Genomic DNA, 20,418 nt, shown 5'->3' on the forward strand with positions numbered 1-20,418 from the left:
TTTTAGATATTGATTTGTTTTTGCTTACGCTTGGATTTTCAAAACTAACCCGGTTGTAACGCATTGACTATAATTTGCTAGTTTAAAATAATTTAATGAAGAAAATTAGAAAAATGGACGTGTTAACTGGAAAGGGCTGACTTTGACTATATATGAACACGTCCAACATTAGAAAACTGATTTCAAACCACGTAGTATTACAAGAACATTAAACTATTATTATTATTATTATTAGTGGAGTATTATTTAATGCTCAGTTTATTTATTTATTAATAAAAGAAAGCAAGTGACTTTCTATAGACCAAGTCAACCAACACATGGCAAAATAGCTCTTTATTCCAACAAGTAACTACCCTTCATTTTATGCTTTTGTACATCATGTTTTTCTTTGGCTAACCATACGATAAGTTCAAAAACTAAAGTTGTGATGGATGCATCGAATTAAAAGGGTGTTTTACATAGATTGAAAACCAACGAAAAAAACAATACCTGTACTTAGTAAGGAATATCATGTACGTACGTGTTTTGAACGTCTCAAACTTTGAAGTTGTACGTAAATGTAAATAGGTGATAGTGCAAGGGGTTAAATGAATATATATAAAAAAAACAAAGACCATTGACTATTGTCCCCTCTAAATTGGCTGCTGAATGAATATTATTGATAAAAAGTTAAAAACAAAGACTAAGACTAGCTACTGCTGCTACCATGAAGTTTCTCAAACACTGAGACCTTGAAATTTCTCATTCTATTTCTTTTCACTTCATTCATCATCATAAACTGCAATCACCTCCATCTCTTATTGAATTCATCTGTACATACATATCAGATTCTGGAATAATGAAGTTGAAGCAGGGAAGATACGTAAGGTTAGTGTGAATTGAATGATATATAATTATATATAGACATACATGTTACAAGTATTACTAATGGGCGAACTGGTTGTCTCTTTCAGGTTTAAGGATACAATTAGCGATATTTATGATCAGCAAATCCCCACAAAATATGCACTCAACATCAAGTCAACTCTGAGGTCGATGATGGGAAACAAGGCGGTTTCTCCAAATAAACAAGTCGTGTCTGATCCAAAGAAGAAGCAGCAGCAGCATAAGTGGAAAATCCTACATCCACAAGGCTCTTTTCTCCAGACATGGAATAAAATATTTGTGGCCATTAGCATCATCGCGGTATCTATAGATCCACTCTTCTTCTACATTCCTGTGATTGACAGCCATCAAAAGTGTCTTGATATGGACAACAAGATGAAGATCATTTCTTGTGTTCTTCGTACCTTCATAGACTTCCTTTATGTTGCGCATATAGTCTTTGAGTTCCGCACTGGATTTATCCCTCCTTCTTCAAGAGTATTCGGAAGAGGTGAGTTGATTGAGGACACTTTTGCCATAGCTAAGCGATACCTCTGCTCCTACTTCATCATAGACATACTGTCAATTCTTCCGCTTCCACAGGTACGTACGTTCAGTTCTTAACTTTAACATATATATACATGATGATACTTGGATGGATATTAATTAATTACATGAATTAATTGAATGATAGGTGACCATTCTGATCATCATACCAACCAGAAAGGGCCCAGTTTCTTTAGTTACAAAGGATTTGCTCAAGTTTGTGATATTTAGCCAATACATCCCACGCTTTCTTCGGATAATTCCGCTTTACAGGCAAGTCACGAGGACTTCTGGCATATTTACCGAGACCCCATGGGCTGGAGCCGCTCTCAATCTTTTTGTCTATATGCTAGGCAGTCATGTAAGTTAGTCGCCTTGCCTCTTTCTGCTTTGTCTGTCTATAATATGCTAGGCAATCAGTAATTAATATGTGGATATGGGTGTTTCAGGTGATTGGATCCTTCTGGTACTTATTCTCTATAGATAGGGAAGATGACTGCTGGCGTGCGGCATGCGATAAAGTGAACTGTGAGACCAGGTTTCTATACTGTGGAGAAGAGCGTAAAGGGGACTATTCATTTCTCAACACAACTTGCACACCTCTTCATCCGTCTGATTTTGACTATGGCATATTCCTTGACGCCTTAGAGTCTCACGTTGTAGAAACCAAAGATTTTCCCCAGAAGTTCTTGTACTGCTTTTGGTGGGGTTTGAGAAATTTAAGGTTTGTTTGCTTGGCCATTCATGTCTACACCAATATATATATATATATATATATATATATATATAAGTCCACCTGGCTTTGGTACTAAATGTTTTGTTGTTAATTGTTCATCAATCAATCAGCTCGCTTGGTCAAAATCTCAAGACAAGTACCTACGTATGGGAGATTTTGTTTGCCCTCTTCATCTCTATTCTTGGACTAGTGTTGTTTTCGTTTCTCCTGGGAAACATGCAGGTATGCATTCATTGTGTTGTTGAACTACATATGCATGTATTAATTTGATCTTGATCGTATTGGTGGGTTGGTACAGAAATATCTTCAATCAATGACGGTAAGAGTAGAAGAAATGCGGATTAAAAGGAGGGATGCAGAGCTATGGATGTCCCACAGGATGCTCCCTGAAGATCTGAAGGAGCGTGTGAGGCGTTACGAACAGTACAAGTGGCAAGAAAACAGGGGAGTCGATGAAGAAGTTCTCATTTATAACCTTCCCAAGGACTTGAGACGAGACATTAAGCATCATCTTTGCTTGTCTCTGCTTACTAGAGTCAGTAACGCTAACCGCTTTTTCTTGTATTTTTTTCGGAGGGTGACTAACGAGTGATGCAATTATGCAGGTGCCAATGTTTGAGACAATGGACGAACGACTATTGGATGCTATGAGTGAGTGTCTGAAGCCGGTTCTTTACACAGAGAACAGCTACATATTGCGAGAGGGAGATCCAGTAGACGAGATGCTGTTCATAATGCGTGGAGAGTTGCTAACCGTTACTACAAATGGTGGAAGAACTGGCTTCTTTAACTCTAGTCGCCTCAAGGCAGGTGACTTTTGTGGAGATGAGCTTCTGACATGGGCTTTGGATCCAAACATGTCTTCAATTCTCCCCATCTCAACCACAACCGTTAGACCAATTACAGATGTTGAAGCTTTTGCTCTCAAAGCTGATGACCTCAAGTTTGTAGCCTCCCAGTACAGGAAACTACACAGCAGGCATTTCCAACATACGTTTCGGTACTACTCGCAACATTGGAGGACATGGGGAGCTTGCTTTATACAGGTTGCTTGGCGTAGACATTGTAGAAGAAAGCAGGAGAAGGCCTTGTGGGAGAAAGAAGTGCGGGATGCATTAGCAAACACAACTGCAGCTGCTGCACCAAGTCTCGGTGCAGCTATCTATGCCTCCAGGTTTGCTGCCAATATATTACACAACGTCAGGAGGACGAACACTCCTAAATTATCGCCGCTGCCACAAAAGCCGGTCGATCCTGATTTTAGCGAATAGTTGGCCTCGTCCTATTGAGCTTGTACATATAGCATCTTTCTTTTTTATTTATTCTATTTTGGGTCTTTTGTCAAAATGTTATATATGTATATGTCAACCAAATTTTTAATATTGCATTCTTAAATTCATCAGTCATAAATGAACTACTCAATACACACACACTATAAATCATTAAGGAGTACTAGATGAACCGATGAACTTTTGTTTTTCACAATAATACTACATAGTACACACACATTGTTAAACATTGAAGAGCATATTACTTTGAAGTTTCAAGAATAAAAAAAAATAATAAACTTGTGCTTAAATCTGCATCATAATAATAAACTTGTCCGGGCATCTAAAAAATGGAATCATCTCCTGCTTCGATACATATCATCAACCACAGTCTACAAAACACAAAATTATCCACATTGGGTTAGATTGTAGAGTATAAAGGACTTGTTTTCATTCATACGTAAGCAAATTGCAGCATGCGGTGATATATATGATCTTAGGGAGTATTTGCTAACTATATAATAGAACAATACCCAAGAAGATAAGGAATATTAATTAACCTGGTAATATTTAAGAAACTGGGCTCTCTTTTTCTTGAATGTTGGTGTGAGCAGATCACGGTCCATGTCAAATGGCACGGGGTCCAGATGAACAGCTTTAACAAACTCAAAACCTTTTAACTGGCAAAATAAGTTGAGATTTGTTTAAAATGATGCAAATACCGTCTAAGATCATCCAGAGAAAGAGAGAGGGAAAACCTTTTTCTCTTTAGAAATACTGGTGAGCTCTCCAAGAATATACGCATTTGTCTTGGGATTTTTACAAATGGTAGAGAAGTCACCTGGCACTCTGTTTTCGGCTGCCCAATTTTCAAGTGATTCCTTGTTTGGGTTGACAACTGCAACAAGGAATGACTCAAAGCTGTTGCCGTATATCCATATCTGAAACATGTAATTCACTTCATTAAACTGCAATCCCACAAGAGGCAAGATACATAGCAAATGGTGTGCTTATGATGACTAGACTACCTACCGCATCAATGTTAGGAACAAGGGAGAAAATGCTTTCCAAATTCTCTACAGAAACATACTCTCCTTGTGAAAGCTTAAAAACGTTCTTCTTTCGGTCAATAATTTTCATGCTTCCATCCGGTTGCCACTCGCCAATATCACCTGAGATGCTTTCTAATTCAGGGGGTGTTTGGGATTGCTTATTTTCATCAACTTATACCTTATAAATTTTTTGAAAAGTGATAAGGTGTTTGAGATTGCTTATATCGTGAGAGAAAAAGTTCCATAAGTTACACTTTTGTAACTTATTAACTTAATGCAAAGTTACAAGGAGGCAAAATAAGGAATCCCAAACACCCCCTCAGTCATGTGGTTTTGATTAATGATTTGATTAATTCTATAGAAAAAGAAAGGGACCTGTGTGGAACCATCCATCTACAAGCACCTCTTTGGTGAGGTCTTCACGCTTGTAATATCCGGAGAACAAGGAATTTCCACACAACAATATCTCTCCTCTTGGAGCGGTGGCCGCTAAAGCATCGTATCCCATTTCAGGGACTGACATCAAACACACATCCACATTCGGCAGGGGAGGCCCCACTGTACCAGTCATGGATAATACATTTGGTTGTGCAACAAATGACCCCGCACAGCTTTCCGTTAAACCTATAAGTTAAACAAGTTATACTTGATAATTGTATATTGTATTTTCTGAATGAGAGTACAAGATGAATATATGGATATATAAAGGGATTATAACTGAAACCTACAGACTATCCATATCCCTTGACTCTACATATTTATTTTCCTTATGACTACACATATTCCGTCTAATATTCCCCCGCAAGCTAAGGCCGGGAAGCGACCTGTAGCTTGGATCTTAAGATATCAAAACGATGTACTGATAGTGGCTTTGTAAACACATCAGCAATCTAATCGGTGGTAGATATGAATTGAACCGATAGCCTCTTTGTAGCGACCTTCTCTCTGACAAAATGAAAATCAACTTACACATGCTTTGTGCGGGCATGAAACACAGGATTCGCTGATAAGTATGTTGCTCCAAGATTATCACACCATAGAACAGGTGTTGTGGCCATACTAACACACAATTCTTGTAAGAGAGCTTCAAGCCATGTGAGTTCAACAACATTGTCAGCAAGGGCTTTATATTCAGATTCTGTTGAGGACCGAGATACAGTCTTTTGTTTCTTTGCTGACCACGAAACAAGGTTTGAATCAAGGTAGATTGCATAGCCCCTGTGGATCGACGGTCATCAGGACATCCAGCCCAATCCGCATCAGAATAGGCATTAAGAACAGGAGAATGCGCATCAGTATAGGCGTGTAGAGTCGAGCTGGAATTCTGTTTAAGTAGAAGACCATAGTCAACAGTACCTTTTAAATATCGGAGAATTCGTTTGACGGCCGACCAGTGATCTTTAGTCGGAGAATGCATGAACTGGCACACTTTGTTAACCGCATAAGCGATGTCCGGACGTGAGAGTGTGGCATATTGAAGTGCACCAACAATCTGACGATATTTGACCGGATTCTCAAACGGAGGATTCTCACCAAGAGCCAAAGTGGCACTCGTAGCCATTGGTGTAGGCACCGGGCGAGCCTGTGAGAGACCTGCTTTGTGGATGGTCTCCAAAATGTATTTCTTTTGATAAAGGAGAAGATCAGAACCGCAAGGAGCCACCTCGATCCCAAGAAAATAGGACAAAGTACCCATGTCTTGGAGAGCAAATGTTTTGCTCAAGCTGTGAATAATACTATCAATGGCATGAGGATTATTACCTGTGAGAATGATGTCATCTACATAAACCAACATGTAGAGAAGAGTACCACCAGAAGCATAGATGAACAAAGAAGGGTCAGTTTTGGACCCCTGAAAACCCAAGGAATGTAGGGCTGTAGAAAGCCTGTGAAACCAAGCTCGCGGTGCCTGCTTGAGCCCATACAGGGACTTATGAAGGAGGCAGACATGATCGGGCTTCTATGGATCAGAGAAGCCAGGAGTTTGCCTCAAATAAACGGTTTCATTCAAATCCCCATGTAAAAAAGCATTTTGGATATCCAACTGTCGTAAAGGCCATCTTTGAGCGACGGCAAGAGAAAGCACAACCCTAACCGTTGTGAAATTGACAACAGGACTGAAAGTTTCATGATAGTCAATACCGGGTTGTTGATTGAACCCCTTGGCAACTAACCGAGCCTTGTATCGTGTGATAGCACATGTTTTGTCTCGTTTGAGCCTGTAAACCCACTTACAATCAACCACGTTGGCATCCGTGACAGGTGGTACAAGAGACCAAGTTCCGGTTCGAAGCAAAGCAACATACTCCTCAGTCATGGCATTCCGCCAACGAGAATCTTTGTTGGCAATGGCAAAGGAAGTGGGCTCGGTTTCAGGTGAAGTAGAGGCATGAAAAGCAGATGGATTGTATGGCACCCGCTGTTTAGGATTAGGGCGAAGGTTAGAAGGTCGAGGGCGGGGTTGTGGAGTAGGTTCTGGTTGAGCTGGTTGTGTAGATGAAGAGGGAGATGCTTGGGCCGATTGTTGGAGTGGGCTGGGAACAGGAGATGAGGCGGGTATGTGATGGTCCGGTGAGGTGGGTGGCACCGTAGGTGTAGGTGAAGTAGGGGGAGGTGTTGGTGAAGGTGGGGGTGTTGGAAGATCAGGTGTAGGGGAAGATGATGGCAGATCATTAGCAGATGGTTCTGTGACCGGATTAGTAGAAGGAGAAGGCGGGGTGGGGTAGGAGGATATATAAGGATCGGGTTGAGAAGTGGTAGGAGAATCGGGAGTGGATGGTGAGGTTTGACACGGAAAGTAGCGCTCATTGAAGCGCACATGGCGGGCAATGTAGATACGATCAGATGAGAGATCAAGGCACCTATAGCCATAATGTGATGGGCTATAGCCAAGAAAAATACAAGGTGAGGACCGAAAGTCCATTTTGTGCTTGTTGTATGGTCGAAGGTGGGGATAACATTGACACCCGAACACACGCAAAAAAGAAAAGTCAGGTTTACGTTTAAGGAGGTGTTCAAAAGGTGAGAGGCGATCATTGTTTCGAGAGGGCATGCGATTAATAAGATAAACAGCCGTGTCAAATGCAAAGTGCCAAAAACGTGAGGGGACATAGGATTGAGCAAGAAGAGTGAGGCCAGTTTCAACTACATGTCGGTGTCGTCGTTCGACAAGGCCGTTCTGTTCACTCGTGTATGGACATGAGAGGCGGTGTAAGATGCCAATGGAGGAAAAGAAACCAGATAGATTCCAAAATTCAACCCCCCCCCCCCAATCAGTTTGAACATATTTAAGTTTGGTGTTAAATTGTCTCTCAGCTACAAGAACAAACTGTTTGAAAACTTCATATATATCAGATTTGTGTTTCAATGGAAAGAACCACATGTAACGGGAAAAATCATCAACACACAACAGAAAATAATTGTAACCATCAGAAGAAGTAACAGGGACAGGACCCCACACATCACAAAACAAAAGATCCAAGACATGAGTACTTTTAAAATTAGATGATGACAAATGAAGTTTGGATGATTTCCTAATGTGACAAGAATTACAAAAGGAATCAGAATGTTTATTTAAAACAGGAAGACAATAAGTAGATAGCATAGTCTTCAAAACTTGTGGATGAGGATGACCAAGCCGTTGATGCCATATGTTGGAGGAAGCACGAACAGCAGTGAAGGCAACTCTGGGAACAGATTGAATTTGAGGACGACGGATGGAGTAGAGCCCATGTTCACTTGGACCCGTGAGGAGGGTAGTGCGTGTAAGCGTGTCCTTCACAGAAAAAAAAGTAGAGTGAAATTCAAAGAAAACTTGATTATCATGGCAGAAATTTTGAACTGAAAGTAAATTTTGTTTGATTTGTGGGACATGAAGAATATTAGAAAGATTAAAAGATTTAGATGGTGAGTGAAAGGTGGTGGAACCAATGTGTAAGATGGGTAAGCCTTTACCATTACCAACATGTAAAAAATCCTCACCATAGTAGGGTTCTTGATTGTTGAAGGTAGATGTGTCCTGAGCAACGTGACTATTAGAGCCGGTGTCGGGCAGCCACGTGGTGGATGTTGAAGGGCGAAGATCAGCAAAGTTAGCAGATGGCTGCGGTGATCTTGGCCGGATGGTGGCAGGGTCTCGGTTGGGGCATTGAGAGGGAACATTCCCTATACCACAACGATTACAAGTTCCGTACAATGTATTTTGGTTGGATGCCCAACTGAATTGGTTGCGAGTGCCCCCAGAAGATTGATTGTTGAAAGATCCTCGTCCTCGACGGTTGTTGTTGAACCTACGACCATGAGAATTTTGGGAACGAGAAGCAAAAAACGCCTGATTTGAAGGGTTATTTGGCTGTAAATTGAAACCAAGCTGAGTGGCTAATTGTTGGAGAGCCTGAAGAGCATCCGGCTGCTGTCCAGCAGTAACAAAAGTTGCGGAAAGTGACGGTTGGGGGCTGGTCACAGCCGTGAAAGCCTGAGCAGTTGGGACAACAGGAAGAGACTTTTTGATCATGAACTCATAATCATGAACAAGTCCAAGAATCTCATTGAATTGAACCAGAGGTATACGGCCAAGAAGGGAGGGCTTAAGTCCATTGTATTCTTCACGAAGCCCGGAGATAACAACCATCACAACATCTTTAGGTTTCATTGGCTCATTGATATTGGCAAGTGCATCAGCATACTCTTGCGCCCTTGTGAGGTATGCAGATGGAGTTTCATCACCTTTCATCTCTATCTTGAGAAGTTGTGCCTTCAAAGTGTATTCTCTTGATGCAGAGTGGGGTGCGTACGCACTTTCAAGAGATAACCATAGATCTCGAGAGGTAGTACCCTGAACATGAGAAAAGGCTGCCTCGGATATGGTTGATATACGGATCATCCGGACGTGTGCGTCATTGTTTATCCATATCGGCTAGTTTGGATTAGTAGCGGGGTCGGCTGGGCTTGTACTTTTATCAGAGGATGCAGCTGCAGCAGGAATGGTTGGCGATGGGCAGGGGATTGTACCATCGATGTAGCCAATGAGATTGTTTGTAACCAAAAACGGCTGGATCATTGTTTTCCAGAAACCGTAATTAGTAGGGGATAGGGTAAAGGCAAACTTGTGTGAGTTGTGTGATGTTTTCTCTGCTGTAGTAAAGGCTGCGATCATGGCCATGATTGTCGAAGAGAGAAACAACATAAAGAGAAAAAAAAAGGAAGAAGTAGGATCGGAACAAGCCTGTAGCCTGCTAGGGTTTGTGTCAGCAGAGATGAAGCTTTGATACCAAGTTAAACAAGTTATACTTGATAATTGTATATTGTATTTTCTGAATGAGAGTACAAGATGAATATAGGGATATATAAAGGGATTACAACTGAAACCTACAGACTATCCATATCCCTTGACTCTACATATTCATTTTCCTTATGAGTACACATATTCTGTCTAATACTATATACATGTACAATCCACTTAAGTTTCTCACTAACAAGGCACACGCACGTAAGGATTCGTTTGTAATATATGGTTAAGGATTGCAAATACCATATCCTTGAAGAACATGAGCACATGTTACCACTCTTAAAAAGGTTTCCACACTAGCCGAAAGAGGTGCCGCTCCAGATAGAATGAGACGCATCTTTCCTCCTAGACCTTCTTTCACCTGTATTTTATTTTTTTAACAACACAACGAGAAGATAGATAAATATATGCTAATATCAACACAACCAGTGACACCGACACCTGAACTAAAAGAGATTCATCACCTTACTAAAAATAATCTTGTCAAACCTTGGTGCTGCCTCTTCATGCTTGAACCCTCTACTCATGTTATGCAGTTTGCTGCGTATAGAACCGGTGATGAGCATGATCATAATAATAATCTTTCAAGGACAAGACTAACGAATAGTCGTGACAATTTTAGTAATCCTGAAAGAAAAACTCACTAAGAGTAGGCCATGTTGAACAAGGTTTGCTTGAGGAAGCCACTGGAAGAGATCTTCTCTACCAAACCTGAATAAGGCATGATACTTGATTAGTGTAAATGCATATTATCTATGAGAGCCAATTAATGATAATGAGTACGATTGAGAGCATATGCCTGAATAGATCCTGTCCAGCACACGGGGAACAGCACAGAAGACCGTTGGCTTTAGCTCTTTGAGATCGTCAATCAATAACTTGATGTCCTGAGGAAATATATTAAAGTATATGCATACACACACACACTGAGAGAGATTATAAGATTCCTAATGACTTACCCCACGCCAAAATCCAATTGAGGCACCAGTTGAAATGAATAATTCTTCAATGACCCGATCAAATATATGGGCTAGAGGTAGATATGAAAAATATACATCGCTCACATGAAACTGACAGAAAATTATGGAAGATACGAATAAACAAAAAGATTATTATATGCGAATTTAACGTGTTGTTAAAACCAACCTCTTCACTCATGCTCTCTAGGTGGTTATTTACTCCAGACAAAATGGAAAGAATGCTTTCATTGGTTATCATAACTCCCTTTGGTTCCCCAGTGGTTCCACTAGTGTACATGATTGTACAAATATCACTTCTCATATTTGATGGTAGCTCATATTGCTCTTTGCTTTCCTTCAAGTATATACACAAGTTCGTTTAATACAGAACTAACTTTAAGCACATGATCATGACTACTTAACAACGGATGTTTACCAGATGCAAAAAACTTTCCCATGAATAAAGTTCTAAACCATGTTTTTCAGCCATTTGCTTCTGCTCATTTGTGATTGTGCTAAAGCTGACAAGAGCTATAAAATAAGCGAGAACATGTTAATTCACGTGTTGTGTTGATCGTAAAATAACCATAACGAAAGCAGACAAGAGACTCACTTTTCAAGTACTTTCCAGTATCAGGTAATGTTTTCAACACCTATAAATAATTAGATTTTTTATTAGACACAAAGAATACCTTCAGGCTTCACCAGAACATTTATAAAACGAAGGCATTTTACAACCTACCTCGGAAATTTTAGGTTCTTCTGCAAATATAATTGAGATCTCCGCGTGACATATAATGTATTTCACTGCACCGGCACCTGAAAAAGAAGCCTTACAACTTTTAACTCGTATTGTAGATGAAGTTTAATAAAGAAGAGATTATTTTTTCTAGATGCAATTTATAACTTGTTAATACAATCTCACTAACATCAGGTCACATGCATAAAAAACGTTTAGCGATTCACACATATCAGTTAACAGAACAACACTGCTTTTGATACGTACCTAATGTGTCATATAAAGGGACACAGTGAAGGCCGTGAGCGTTGCAGGCCTGCATGCTTACAACCCAGTTAGTGCAATTGATCCCATATATTCCACATCTTGCCCCCTGAATGGTGTTAATGATAACAGTAAATATGCAAGTATATAATTAAGCTGAAAGTAATTAATGTTGTCTCACTTTGTTAATTCCACGACTGCAGATCGAATCTCCAAGCTTCAACACGGTCTCGTATACTTCCTTGTAAGTTAACCAGACATATTTACCAGACTGAAAAGCCAGACTAACTTGTGAGAAATAAATAAATAAATATATATAAATAGAGCTTGTAAGAGTACCTTGGCATCACGCTGTCCAAGCATTTGATTGTTGGGATATTTTTCCACTGATGAGCTGCATATCCAAAATGCAAATTTGTTTATCATGATCATAATATATTCCCTTTTTTAATCTATTAACAAAAATAAATTCAAATTTATGATATTTGTGATAAATTTAAAGTGCACTTAGTCCTTCAAATAAGATATATATTAAGAATTAGAATTTGGATATATTTTTTTAATACCACATATTTTTTATTTTTTATTTTTATCATTTGATATGTTGTCAACTTGTGACTTGGGAGGATTTGTCCTAAAGTTCTAGCGGAGTTCATTGCTTCGGCACCGTTGACCCCCTGTTGAAGCCTGACAATGGAATTAGACCCATGGAGGTTGGGGGCATTTGAAGAAGATTGGTGTCGAAAGTCGCTATGCGTAAAGTGGGGAAAGAGGTGGCTGCTTATCTAGGGGATTTTCAATTCGGGGTTGGGATCCCTAATGGGGCGGAAGCGGTACTGCATAGTGCTAACAGGTTTCTGAGCGCATTCCATTCTGACGGGTCCCTGACTATGCTCACTGTTGATTTTTCTAACGCCTTCAACGAGGTGGACCGGACGACCCTTCTCAGGGAAGTCAGCTGCAGATGTCCATCCATCTTCCCATGGGTCCAGTTTTTATATGCTCAGCCCGCCAGGTTATATGTGGGGGATACTCATATTGGGGCTTTTACTGGGGTGCAGCAAGGGGACCCCCTTGGCCCTCTTCTATTTGCGATGGTCCTCCATCCGCTCATCCTTAGTGTGCAAGGGATCTGTTCCTTGCCCTTCCATGCTTGGTATTTAGACGATGGCACTATCATTGGTAAGGCTGAGGAGGTTGCTAGGGCGTTGGGCATTATTCGCTCAGAGGGGGTGTCTCTGGGGCTTAGGCTTAATATTCAGAAAACGGAGATTTTTTGGCCATCATGCAATGGTTCAAAGAATGTGCCGGGTTTATTCCCTAGCGAGATTAGCAGGCCTGTGAGGGGAGTTAAACTCCTGGGGGGAGCGGTTAGTCGGGATGCAGGGTTTATTCGGTCTTTGGCAAATAAAAGAGCTTTGAGGGCAGTTGAACTTATGAAACGCCTGCCGGACCTTAGGGACCCCCAAAGTGAGCTCCTTTTGTTGCGTTCATGCATGGGGGTTGCTAAGTTAGTGTTTGGGCTCCGGACCTGTCAACCTGAACATGTCAAAGAGGCTATGGCCATCTTTGATGCGGGCCTACGGGGGGGCAATAGAAGATATTGTTGTGTGTGAAGGACCGTATTTTGGGGACCTGCAGTGGAGGTTGGTTTCCTTCCCTATGCGTTGCAGAGGCTTAGGAATTTTCTCGGCTGAGGATGTCTCTGCATATGCCTTTGTTGCTTCCATGGCCCAGTCGTGGAAATTGCAGGACCACATCTTGCGAAGCGCTGGGGTTATGGGGGTAGATACTGACTACTCCCTTGCACTTGGTAATATTGGAACAACTCTTCTGGACCTTGATCTAGGCGGTTTTACTGATAAGGAGACCGCCCCCAATAAACCTCAACAAACCTTGGCGAGTGCTCTTTATGGTAAACACGTACATGATTTGGAGGAGCGATTTGATATGACACCGAGACAAAAGACAGTTTTTGCTTGTCTCAAGGGGGCTCATGCCCAAGATTTTTTAACTGTTGTGCCAATTGAAGGTCTTGGACAACGGATGTCGGCAGTTGAATACAGAGCCATCCTTAAATACCGGCTCGTGATTCCTATTTTCCCTCCAGACGAATCATGCCCAATTTGTAAAAAAAGCCTGTTTGGATAAATTTGGTGAGCATGCCCTCCACTGTAAGGAATTGCCGGGGTTCAAGTATCGTCACGACTGGGTTAGAGATGTCTTATGGGATGTGCTTAGGCGTGCCGGGATCTCAGCCAAAAAAGAGGCACCTGTTAACTTTCTGACTGATCCGAGAGATGGAAGATCTACACTGTGTCCTGCGGACGTTCTTGTGTTTAGATGGGCAGGGGGTAAGCATGCATGTGTCGACCTCACTGGGGTGTCCCCGTTGGTGTGGTTGAGAGATAGTGGTTTCGTTCAGAGACATGCGGTTTTGAGGGCGGAATCTATGAAGGTTGCTAAGCATGAGACAGTGTGTTTGGAGAATCAGCACGTGTTTATTCCATTTGTCTTTGACACATTTGGATCTCTAGCTCCCGAGGCGGTTCGCTTCTTGGAACGGGTGCAGAAGGTGGTCCACAGTGACTCGCAGAGCCCGAGGAAACAAATATTTATATTTAGTAGAATAGGCTTTGCGATCCAAAAGGGGATAGCGGCGCAGCTTGTTGCTCGCTTACCCATTATCCAGATGTAGTTTGGTTGGTGTTAAATGTTAATAAAAAGGAAATATGTTGTATTTTACCATTCAAACCATCCAACCACATAATATATTTAGAAATCACTCATCAAAACACAAATTTTTTTTATCATAATTCCTTTTTTTCAATCTATTAACAAACATAAATTTATATTTGTGATATTTGAGTTAAATAGAAGCTTTTATGTAATAAGAAATAAGTTTATTTAATAGACTCATATTAATTATGTATCAAAATTTATTTGTTAAATGAAGTAACAACTATTTATAATTAACTAATTTGTGTCCATATTTAATACTTAATATATACAATTTAAATCATTATTATTTCATATCATTAGTTAATCGGAGATAGAGACGAGAATAGAAAAAATAGATTGCTTAGAAAGGTGACAATGTTCTCAATTGTTGTTTTTATCTTTTATCGTGTAATAAATAAAGTTAAAATTGAATGAAACTTTTTCACCTCTTAAGTACTCTAAAATGATAAATGAAAAACAAAAATATATATTAACCAAAGCTACTCATTGATAAATTGTTTTATTTAAATAGATTCACAAATATGATCGCCATTTCATTATAGTTTTTGTCGTGGTTTGATGAAAATCTAGATTCAGTCCTTAATTTTTTTTCCCTATAGGGCACCCATGGAAAAATAAAGCGGAGCATCTAATAACGCGTCTCCACGAAACAAGAACTTCAAAATCACTTATTTCATTATGTGGTGACTAAGGGATCATATCATTCGAGCATTTTTGTCATACCTTTCGCCTAGATTTGGAAAAAGATTAAATGAAATTGGATACGTCTATTTGGATTTAATTTATTGTTCTTGTTTGAATACGGGTTTGAGTTTTTAGCTTGGTGTTCATGCCTTTCGATTATGAATAAAAATCTTTTAGTTTGAAATCTTCATGAACCCTTTATTAACTCTGTTATTCTTAATATAAGTATGTTCATACCATAATGCAATAAATAATATATTTCACTCTGTCACAATTTGGTCGTTAGGTAATAAATGGTCGTTTTAATCACAAAAATATTATAGTTATATATATTTATTTATATTTTATCAATAAAAAATGTGCAAGATATTTTAAACAAATGATCCAACAAGACCAAATTAATTCACATTAAAAAAAATAGCACAGCCAAAGATAAAAACTAGAACATTTGTTTTGTTGTTCTAGCCCTTGCTACGTCCTTGTTAAGAAGGGTTTTTGGTTTTGTCTATAATAGAAATCTTCAAAAAGAAAATGTATAATGTCGTTTTAATTAGTAAAGAGACAAGGAATTAATAGTACCGGAAAACATCCCAACAACTATGGACGCCATTGGTAAGTGGTCGAAATCCTTCTCTCGCTAGCGCATTCCGGTAAACAGGACCGACAGATGGCCTATCACCGTGGCCTTCTTTTGCCTTTTCGATCTCTACCACATATGTCTTCATACCCATGCTCAGGACAAGATATATAATTAATGAATAAAAGCTAGCTTGTTATTGTTATGTATATATATTTATAAAGAGTAAGATGGATGAATATTGGTGTGTTTTGTAAGAAAGAGAGTGCGTGGTTGGCCTAACAAAAAGTATATTTTGAAGAACTATGGCAATTGCAGGTGCCCCACCAGAAAATGGATGTTAGAAACAAATTGGTCAACAAAACATAGAAGATTATTTATATATACATATATAACCATTTTCTGGTTCCAAGTATACCAATTAATGCAAGATCGAGTTAATTAAGAATGTTGACTTTTAATACATAGGATATATTGTTACTGTAATAATATTTTCATTTTACATTTTATTTAATTCTCTAAAAACAATATATTAATTATTCTGTAATTAATTAATACTAATAAATTTTTCTCCATTAGCCAGGGATTTGCCCTTTATGTTTCAAAAAATAGTGTTGGAATTATAAGAATCCTGATACTGATGAAGATGTGTTTTGTTGAGGTATCTGGATGATATGTTCAGCCATATGAATGTTGATGATTCGGATGAACGATTCTCGTTTGTGTTTGGATGCTAATCATATATTTTGAATTTGATCAATTGATTGTTAAATTTTGAAGATTCAACACATATTATCTACCTATTTTAATAAAAGAAAATAACCGTGAAAAGTGTCGTTTTGTGGTTAAACTCGCAACTTTGTTATCTTTAAAACTAAGATCTTAATTAACCCTAATATATGCCATAGATAAATAATTATTTAATTTTCTTTTACACTCTATTTAATTATATCTATACATTTTTTATAAAAATAAATATTAACATATTATTTTATTATTTATTCTAATATAATTGGTTAAATCCAAAAAGTAACAACAAATCACCACGTTTGTTAAAGATTGAAAATAGTATAATTTCAAATGTTATCCATTTATCTATTATTATTATTATTATATTTATATCTATACATTTTTCAAATGTAATAAAAGTAAATATGGCAAGGAAAAAAAAGACTTGATAATTAAGTGACTAGTTACTTATAAAAGAAAAAAAATTTAAGAAGGATGAAAAGGATTTATGGTCATAAAAAACCATATAAATAATATAATAAAAAAATCATAATTCGAAATATAAATCAAAAAGCAAAAAAAGTAAAAGAAACTAAAATGTTTCTCATGTCGTCCTCGTTCAAAAAAAAAAAAAAAAAAAACAAAACAAAACAAAGAAAAAGAAAAAAGAAAAAACAATGTTGAGTAAAAAATATCATTATGTCTTTTTATTTATTATTGTGTTTTTTGTTTATTTTCGTTATCCATTGTGCATTTTTTTTACATTGTGTCCTTATCATTGATATTTTTTGTTTGTTTTCGTCATTGTGTCATTTTTGTCCTTTTTCTAACGAGAAAGATGAGGGAAACGTTTTAGTTTTTTTTTTACTTTTTAAAATTTTAGTAATATTTTGTGTTATTTTATTATTATTATTTTTTATTTTTTAAGAGGTTTTTTGGACCATAAATTATTCTCACACTTTTTAAATTTGGTTCCATTTATATTTTAACATTTACCAATGATCAATTGGTTCTTTTTCGTATTATAAGCAATTTATGATCTTTACCCATTCCCATTAATATATAAAATCTCCTAGACTTGAAGACGCATATTTACAAATTTGTTCAGATATTAACATAAAACGAATCATGTTTATATGTGCTTGTAAAATATTGGAAGTTGGTAACTACTAAATTAAGAACCCACATAAGGATACTTGAACGTTGGTATGAAAAGAATAGTTAATATATCTATTATTGTACGCACACATAAAAAAAATTGTCTCGTTCCAATAAAAAAAACATTACATATACAAAATCTAAACAAGGTTATTATAGACAGTTTCTCTTACATTTGTACGTAACATTTAACTACGTACGTACTAACTTTGAGTGTAAATTGATGGATCATGATTATCAAAAGGAGAAAGCCCCTCATAATTTCCGGCTGGCTCATACTCGCATACGATATAAGTGCTTTTGCCCATGCAATTGGTCTTTGCACAACCGATCTTTTTGGTGTCTCGCCACATAATTTGTGTGTAATGACCGCATTTTTGCCCTGGCATACACATGTTCGATTTCCTGTTATAATATTTTTGTTCTTTCAGCCACGCGTAGACAGCGTCCTTAGGACTCCATTTCAAGGATTTGGAAGCATTACCCCAGAATAGGTTTTCACCATAGGGTCCATCCGAGTGTGTTAAAGCGCAATCACGGGCATGGGATAATGCATGCTTGTTTGCATAATTGGCCAGTGTTTGATCATAGGTAAATGGTTGCATGCCTGCCTGCACCCGCGCCTTATTATGCATGTCGAGGAATTCTTTATCATCTTGTGCTGTCGCGTTTGTTTCATACGCTACCACCAAAATAAAAACATTAAGATACCAAAGAATCACGTTTTTGATTTGTTTCATTTCATTGCCGTCTAAGATAAACAAACAAGAAGATGGCTGGAAGCAAAGATAGAATTTAAAAGATTAAGGTTAGAATATTTGTTTCCCTCAAAAAAAGGACAATCCCAAAACTTATTTATGTGAATAGCATTTTACAAGGTTTTAGGGCATGTTTGGGATTCCTTATTTACACCTCCTTATATCTTATATAAGGAGTTTTTCATAAGTTACAAAATCCTAACTTATGAAAACTCCTTTTTTATTTTTTAAAAGGTTTAATAAGTTAAATTACCCAAACACTATTTTAATCTATAAAAGTGAATAAGTTACAAGGAGGTAAAAATAAGGAAACCCAAACACCCACATTATGCTGATACAATATTGAATTTATACGTTCGTTGTTCTATCAAATTACAGGTAAAATGTAAACACGTGCATTTTATAAATGAATCAAGACAAACTTAACAAAAACATAGCTACAAGAAGGAAAATATCACTCGATATAAGAATAATACTACTATCAACAAAACGACTTAGCTAATCCAAGTTTATTATATAACAAAGAGGCTCGCTTACTTGGCCCACCCAACAACATCAACCTCAGTTTAAGCGAATTTGTACAATTCCAGTCTCTTGCCCAAGTCCATGCGCCTATGCATGATTACTAGATCCTCATCCCAGTGGCGAAGCTTGGACTAAGTCAGAGTGGTGACTGGACTCAAGGCCTATAAAGATTCTCGGCTGAAATCGCAAAATTTACCGTAATGTTATTAATCAACATACGTACTATACATACATTGTATGTGTATGTCGTGGTGGTATACTTGCCAACTAAAGGTATGCAATGACAATTTTCCTTACGTTCATTCAGGGACGATATGTTAATATTACATGCACGGTCAAATTAAAAACATCATTTTACAAAATGCTTAAACAATGACACGTACTATTAGAAAGAATATGAGGTTTAATCCATTACATTTATTATTGTACAAACATGTTTTCAAAAATTGGAGCACTCTTATATACTTCTATGTCCTGTCTGCCCAAAGGATCTTTGGTCAACGGATCCAGACCCATTTTCCCGAGGTCCGTAACTGTTAAAAAAAATAATACACACACGACATTGGTTTAAAACGTAAGTCTATGAAATGACTCACTAGGGTAGTAGAAAGAGTGTCAGTCTATTGAATCAAAGATCATGAGTTCGATTCTATTTAGTGGTGTCTTTATTTTTATAGAAATGTTTTTCTCTGTATTTTATATAGGCAATTTTAATAAGTTATTATTATTATTTTGTTGCTATAGTTTGTTTTGGGTTTTGGAAATGCAACCCAAAGAGTAAATTGTGGTTTTCGTGACTATGGTTTGTCAAAATCTACAGTTTTAGTCCAATAGTTTCAAATTTGTGATTTTAGTCCATGTGGTTTCATTTCACTTGCAATTAAACCCAACCACACCAACTCCGTTAAGTCTTATTGTTAAACCCATCATTGTGCCCCTCATATGAGGGGTAGTTTTGATCTTTTTTCCCTAAATACACCCCCACTGTCCCATGAGGGGGCTTCGGATGATAAAACACGCGAGGGGCACATAAATGTGTTTAACGACCATACTTAACGGGGTTAGTGAGATCGGGTTTAATTGCAAGTGAAATGAAACCACATGGACGAAAAACACAAATTGAAACTATAGGTAGAAAAATAAATTTAAACAAACTATACAACGAAAACCACTGTTTATTCTTGAAAAAAAAAATTACTTATGAAATGATATGATGTAATAAAATAACAATGCGAGTAAAATGGTAAAATCAATTAATATGTGACAATTGGCACATGGGAAAGCTAGCAATTTCCGTTTTAACATGTGATTAATTTTAACCATACGTTGATGGATGCGAATAAAAAAAACAAAAGGAAAAAAAAGTTATAGATAATGAAACAAACATGAGTTTTATTTATTTAGGTGAGATCTGGGAGTCAAAGGAAGGAAGGAGCATAAACCCCGAGCCTTCCAGGATATTCTCTCTCTCTCTTTCTTTCTTTGTTATCTTTTTAATTCTCTGTTGTTGTTTAATTTGTGCTGAAAAGA

At 37.8% G+C, this 20,418-nt stretch overlaps 2 protein-coding genes across 2 annotated transcripts; one reads left to right on the forward strand and one right to left on the reverse strand.

Annotated features, from left to right (window-relative positions):
- The first annotated feature begins 696 nt into the window (after window positions 1-696).
- On the forward strand, window positions 697-3,563 carry LOC143558569 (cyclic nucleotide-gated ion channel 1-like). The gene is made up of 7 exons (XM_077047387.1): window positions 697-867; window positions 954-1,467; window positions 1,559-1,771; window positions 1,860-2,134; window positions 2,257-2,368; window positions 2,445-2,681; window positions 2,752-3,563. The coding sequence occupies exons 1-7, from the start codon at window positions 839-841 to the stop codon at window positions 3,415-3,417; spliced, it is 2,046 nt and encodes a 681-aa protein (XP_076903502.1). The 5' UTR covers window positions 697-838; the 3' UTR covers window positions 3,418-3,563.
- Window positions 3,564-3,604: 41 nt separating this feature from the next.
- On the reverse strand, window positions 3,605-15,943 carry LOC143558570 (long chain acyl-CoA synthetase 4-like). Its single transcript, XM_077047388.1, has 18 exons — window positions 15,721-15,943; window positions 12,055-12,109; window positions 11,897-11,986; window positions 11,719-11,824; window positions 11,455-11,531; window positions 11,326-11,365; window positions 11,149-11,243; window positions 10,900-11,067; window positions 10,713-10,823; window positions 10,553-10,640; window positions 10,398-10,464; window positions 10,218-10,293; window positions 9,997-10,114; window positions 4,842-5,090; window positions 4,447-4,586; window positions 4,173-4,355; window positions 3,975-4,094; window positions 3,605-3,806 (listed from the first exon to the last, which is right to left on the reverse strand). The coding sequence occupies exons 1-18, from the start codon at window positions 15,870-15,872 to the stop codon at window positions 3,771-3,773; spliced, it is 1,971 nt and encodes a 656-aa protein (XP_076903503.1). The 5' UTR covers window positions 15,873-15,943; the 3' UTR covers window positions 3,605-3,770.
- Between the last annotated feature and the right edge of the window lie 4,475 nt (window positions 15,944-20,418).

The sequence above is a fragment of the Bidens hawaiensis genome, unplaced genomic scaffold (genome assembly GCF_021521415.1).
Source record: "Bidens hawaiensis isolate Kalapana, Puna unplaced genomic scaffold, B.hawaiensis_p1.1 tig00019557_1, whole genome shotgun sequence".
Classification (NCBI taxonomy): Eukaryota; Viridiplantae; Streptophyta; class Magnoliopsida; order Asterales; family Asteraceae; genus Bidens; species Bidens hawaiensis.

What these genes read in the sequence shown, in the direction of transcription:
- LOC143558569 (XM_077047387.1), top strand. Translation starts at nt 839, where the DNA reads ATGAAGTTGAAGCAGGGAAGATACGTAAG. An exon ending in TCTATATGCTAGGCAGTCAT is followed by an intron (nt 1,772 to 1,859) that starts GTAAGTTAGTCG and finishes TGGGTGTTTCAG; the next exon opens with GTGATTGGATCCTTCTGGTA. An exon ending in GCTTGTCTCTGCTTACTAGA is followed by an intron (nt 2,682 to 2,751) that starts GTCAGTAACGCT and finishes GCAATTATGCAG; the next exon opens with GTGCCAATGTTTGAGACAAT.
- LOC143558570 (XM_077047388.1), bottom strand. Translation starts at nt 15,872, where the DNA reads ATGGGTATGAAGACATATGTGGTAGAGATCGAAAAGGCAAAAGAAGGC. An exon ending in GCTGGACAGGATCTATTCAG is followed by an intron (nt 10,465 to 10,552) that starts GCATATGCTCTC and finishes TGCCTTATTCAG; the next exon opens with GTTTGGTAGAGAAGATCTCT. An exon ending in TTGTTCCTAACATTGATGCG is followed by an intron (nt 4,356 to 4,446) that starts GTAGGTAGTCTA and finishes TACATGTTTCAG; the next exon opens with ATATGGATATACGGCAACAG.